The sequence below is a fragment of the Carettochelys insculpta genome, chromosome 32, assembly GCF_033958435.1.
Source record: "Carettochelys insculpta isolate YL-2023 chromosome 32, ASM3395843v1, whole genome shotgun sequence".
Taxonomy (NCBI): domain Eukaryota; kingdom Metazoa; phylum Chordata; order Testudines; family Carettochelyidae; genus Carettochelys; species Carettochelys insculpta.
The window spans coordinates 2,253,945-2,259,152 of record NC_134168.1 but is presented as its reverse complement, the minus strand read 5'-3'; the positions used below and the strand labels follow the sequence as shown (position 1 = coordinate 2,259,152).

At 56.4% G+C, this 5,208-nt stretch overlaps 1 protein-coding gene across 1 annotated transcript; it reads right to left on the bottom strand.

Moving 5' to 3' along the window:
• Positions 1-253: 253 nt before the first annotated feature.
• LOC142005051 (ribonuclease-like) lies at positions 254-1,456 on the bottom strand. Its single transcript, XM_074982734.1, has 2 exons — positions 1,422-1,456; positions 254-996 (listed from the first exon to the last, which is right to left on the bottom strand). The coding sequence occupies exon 2, from the start codon at positions 971-973 to the stop codon at positions 530-532; it is 444 nt and encodes a 147-aa protein (XP_074838835.1). The 5' UTR covers positions 974-996; positions 1,422-1,456; the 3' UTR covers positions 254-529.
• Positions 1,457-5,208: the final 3,752 nt, after the last annotated feature.

Sequence of the window (5,208 nt, the reverse complement as noted above, 5' to 3'; positions counted from 1 at the left end):
CTCCCCCACTGCCCTGACCCTGCATGGGGTGCACCCCACCCACTGCCCTGACCCTGCATGGGGTTCCCTCTCCCCCACTGCCCTGACCCTGCATGGGGCACCCCCCCAATGAGATCTGTACCATAATGGCGCGTTTACTGGGAGGCCCCACCCTACCCCACGGCCCACGTCCGACCCAGCCAGGCCGACCCGCCCCACGCAGAGCCCGAGTGTGCCCCAGCCCTGAACACAGCGACTCTGCGCACTGCTGGGGAGGGCTTTATTTCAGGAAGCAGCCAGGGAACAAAACTTAGGGCTCCCCCACCTCGGCCGCCCTGGCCCTATGGGGGTGGGGGGAAGGGGGAGCTGTGCTTGGCAATGGCGGAGGTAAGGGGGGACCCTGAAGTCCCTGTGGGAGCTCCCGGGGGGCCTGAGGCACAAGCAGCAGAGCTGGGGGAGCGGGGAGGGGGCAGGCGAGCCCAGCGCCAGAGGCTGCCCAGGAGCAGAACCGGGAGCACCCCCAGCTCCCAGCCCGTGGCCGGCGCCGGCTCTACAGGAGTCGGACGAGGCGCACGGGGTCACGCTGCCGGTTACAGGCCACGCGGATCCTGCGGCGCTGCCTCCTCTCCCGGTAGGTGCATTGCTGGGGCCAGGTTTGTTGGCCGGTCAGCGTTTGGCAGGTGGTGAGTTGGAAGGCCGAGCGGCTGTCACATACGTTGCCTTTTGAGTGGCAGATTCCCCCGCGCCTGCAGATGTTTCTGACCTGGTACTGGGGGGCGTGGATGAAGGTGTTGAATCTCCTGCAGTCAGAGCCCAAGCGCCGCATCACGAAGGGGCAGTACCTCTGGCCTTTGGGGGGGAAGGTCCGCGGGAAGTCGACGTGCTCCCTCAGGAAGCGCTGGTAGCTGCCCGGATATGGAATGAACTGGGCCAGGCAGGCGCCCAGCAGGACGCAGCTCAGCAGGAGCAGGGGGCAGAGTCCCCTCGGGGCCATGGTGCGTCTGTCACTGGGTCCCACTGCAGTGGGGAAGGGGGAGATGGATGGAGACAGAGCTGGGGGGATCTGACTCCCCCGTGCAGCCCCCACCCCTGCCAGCCCATTCTGCTCCTGAACCCAGAGGAACCCGGCCAGGGTCAGGGCCCCGTTGTGTCGGGCGCTGCCCAGACCCCGGCCGAGATCAGGGCCCCCTTGTGCCAGGTGCTGCCCTGACCCCGGCCGAGATCAGGGCCCCGTTGTGTTGGGTGCTGCCTAGACCCGGCTGAGATCAGGGCCCCGTCGTGCCGGGTGCTACCCAGACCCCGGCTGAGATCAGGGCCCTGTTTGGGAGGTGGTCACTGTCCTGCTTTCCCCCCACCCACTGCAAGCCCTAGCCCCTCTGCCAGCTCAGCCCACAGCACCCCACTCGCCTTCCCCCCCGCAGCTGGGTCTGTCCTCAGCTCACCCAACTCCTGGGCTCCCGTCAGCGATGGACACAGCTGCCGGCAGAGTGGAGCGCTGAGGCTCCTTCCCGGTGGAGTGGTTATATAGAGCCGGCCGGGTGGCTGGCGGGGGACGGCTGTCTTCTGATGGGCTCAGAGGTGTCGAGGGGCTGGGAATTGTGGAGGGGGCGGGTACAGGGGCAGGGCCGGAGACACCGAGCGCCCCACAGCCCGGTGCACGTGTGCGATGCTCCTGGAGTTTTGCAATAATTGTGAAACCATTTCTGGGATCACTGTGTTAAGTTTGCACCAAGTCTTGTGCCAAGGGAGGGGGGCACTGAAAGCTGGCGATGCCCTGAACCTGCCTGTGGTCCTCGTGTGTCTGGGCCGTGTTCGTGAGTAAAGCTCCAGCCCTTGGCTCCGTCCCTGCTTTCGAAACGCTTTAGTGCTGAGATTCACAAGAGCAGGTGCGATCACCTCCCCCCCCGGTGACACAGGCCGAACAAAGGGACGGGGACCGGAGGTCGAATCCCCATTGACCCGGCGGCCAATGGCTCGGTGTCCCGACGGGCCGCCTGAGCAGGTGACCCTCCATTGCCCACGTGAAGAAGAAAGGGGTTTTCCCTCTTCAGGGCAAGTCTAGACAGATGTCCCTGGCAGTGCCCACCTCGTTCTTCAGCCCTCTTGAACTAAACCTGTGCGGGCTGGGGGCCCGTCCCTCCGAGGACGTGTGTTCAGAGACTTTCAAGGCGAGCAGCTTGTACCATCGCCTGTAACCCGCATTGCAGCTGTAAGTGACGTACGAAATGTCCCACTTGAAGGGTTCGTCCCTCACACCTGGTTCTCTCTTTCTTTGTTTCTCAATAAACTTTTAGATTGCAGATGCTCACGGATTGGCCCAGCGGGGGGATTTGGCTCAGAGCTACGGATATGCAGCAGAGAGGGAGCCATGTTAGTCTGGAGCTTTGAGAACAACAAGAAGTCGTGTGGCACCTTATAGACGAACGGATAGTTTGGAGCATGAGCTTTCGTGGGTAAAGACCCACTTCGTCAGATGCACGAGTGTGGGGGGGTTGGTTTCAGAGGGGTATTTAAAGAGTGGGGTCCCAGGAAGAGGGTGGGCCAGGGCTGACAAGATCTGTTCAGCAAGGTGGAAATGGCCCAGTATCGACAGCACTTATCAAAAGAGTTAAAACCAAGTCAGCTCAGACAGGGATGTGAGCCTTTGTCAGCATCTAATGGGGAGAGATTAGCACCCGGAGCAGAGAAACTGCCTTTATATGTTGCCCTGGGGCCGTGGCTGGACCCTTGGGGGCTGGAAGAATCTGTGAGGAGCAGGGGAATTAGGCTTTCACAACTTCTCCCCTGAGCAGGAGGTTTGCTGGTCTGGGTGGTCGGAGCGGCTGGAGGATCTCTGCGATTGCGAGTGTGGCGTCTGGCCGGCCACAGGGCAGCACAGTTACTTTGGTGCTGGCTTGGTTTGCCTTATTTTGAAGGGGATTGTAGCCTGGGCTGGAAGTGGCCCAGTTTTAAGCAGTTTCTCCAGGGCTGGTTCTCGGCTGTTTCCCTTTCCAGAACGGTGCAATAATTCCTCTTCAGTAACACACATACCTTATCAAAACAGCACAGCTTACGCTCTGTTACTACACATACCTTGAGGTCGTTGACAGAATGCCCCATTCCATTAAAATGTTGACTAACTGGTTTGTGGATCTGGAGTGTTTTGATGTCTGTTTTGTGCCCATTAACTCTTTGTCTAAGGGAGTTAGAAGTCTGTCCAATATACAAAGCATCTGGGCATTGTTGGCACATGATGGCATCTATGATGTTAGTAGAGGAGCATGAGAAAGTGCCCGTGATTCTGTGAGTAACCTGGTTAGGTCCAGTGATGGTGTTTGCAGAGAAGATATGTGGACAAAGCTGGCAGCGGGCTTTGTTGCAGGGAAAGGTTCCATGACTGGTGTTTATTAACTAACAAACCAGTTAGTCAACATTTTAATGGAATGGGGCATTCTGTCAATGACCTCAAGGTATGTGTGTTACTGAAGAGAAATTATCGCACCATTTTAGAGAGAGAAGTGGATGAGCTGACTTTTATATTCAAATTCGGCACATTAACACATGGTTTAAATCGTGATGGGAACTTTCTGAGTCACTATAGGGGCTTGTCTGCATATTTGGCTCAATCTAATTCTTGACCTTGCCCCCCACCCCTCCACTCTCTGATTTGCTCACCTTGATTAGTAGGCATCCTTTAGTCTGCATAGACTATGGATCGCGCCCTTTAAAGTTTCAATTGAGGACTTCATTTACAGCATCTACTGTGACTATGAAGACCCACACGAGAGTGACAGTCCTTGCTGCATCTCTTGCAGATGTGGTGGGTGTCTGGCAAATCCTTATTGTGCTTTCTGTGCACTCGCTTCTCCTCTGCTAGCTGTCTGATCTTCAATTCGCCCTTCTGAAGGCCCTTGTGTAACCCCTGCCTCCATCTGCTGCGGTCATCTGCTAGTTCTTCCCAGTTGTCCAGCTCGATGTCTACCTCTCTGAGGTCTCTCTTGCAGACATCTCTGTAGCGCAACTGGGGGCGTCCGGGAGGTCTTTTGCCAGAGGCTAGCTCACCGTACAGGATGTCTTTTGGAATCCTTCCATCATTCATCCTGTGGACGTGTCCAAGCCAGCGGAGCCGATGCTGCCTGAGGAGGGTGTGCATGGTTGGGATTCCAGCTTTCTCGAGGACAGCGGTGTTGGTCACTCTGTCCTTCCACGATATCCCAAGGATGCGCCTGAGGCAGCGCAAGTGGAAGACGTTCAGCCTCTTTTCCTGGCGGGGGTACAGGGTCCAAGTCTCGCTGCCATAAAGGAGGGTGCTGAGGATGCAGGCTCTGTAGACTTGCATTTTGGTGTGAGTGTACAGCTTGTTGTTATTCCACACTCTCTTGCTGAGTCTGGACAGAGTTGTGGCTGCTTTTCCGATCCTCCTAATTAGCTCAGTGTCCAACGACAGGGTGTCAGTGATGGTGGACTGGTAAAAGAACTCGTGGACGACCTCTAACGTATAGTTGTCAATGCTGATTGATGGGGATTCAGCAACATCCTGACCGAGTACGTTTGTCTCCTTTAGGCTGATGGTAAGCCCAAAGTCCTTGCACGCTTTGGAGAACCGATCCAGTAGTTTTTGAAGCTGGTCTTCTGTGTGAGACACTACAGCAGCATCGTCTGCGAACAGCATGTCTCTGATGGGGACTTTCCGCACCTTAGTCTCAGCTTTCAGCCTTGCAAGGTTAAACAGTTTCCCATCGGATCTTGTGTGCAGCAAGATGCCCTCTGTTGAAGATCCAAAGGCATGCTTCAGGAGGAGTGCGAAGAAGATCCCAAACAGTGTCAGAGCAAGCACGCATCCTTGTTTGACGCCGCTCCTGATTCTGAAAGCATCCGATAATGCGCCGACATATTGGATGGTTCCTCTCATGTCTTCGTGGAACAACTGGATCATCTTGAGTAACCGTGGAGGACAGCCTATCTTGTGGAGCAGTTTGAACAGACCATCCCTGCTGACCAAGTCAAAGGCCTTGGTCAGGTCGATGAAGGCTATGTAGAGTGGCTTTCTCTGCTCCCTGCACTTCTCCTGCAGCTGCCTTAGAGAGAAGACCATGTCAACGGTAGACCTCTCTGCGTGGAATCCGCACTGTGATTCGGGGTACACCCTCTCAGCAATCTTCTGGAGTCTGCCAAGGATGATGCGAGCAAACAGTTTACTAGTGACACTTAGGAGGGAGATTCCACGGTAGTTGTTGCAGTCGCTTCTGT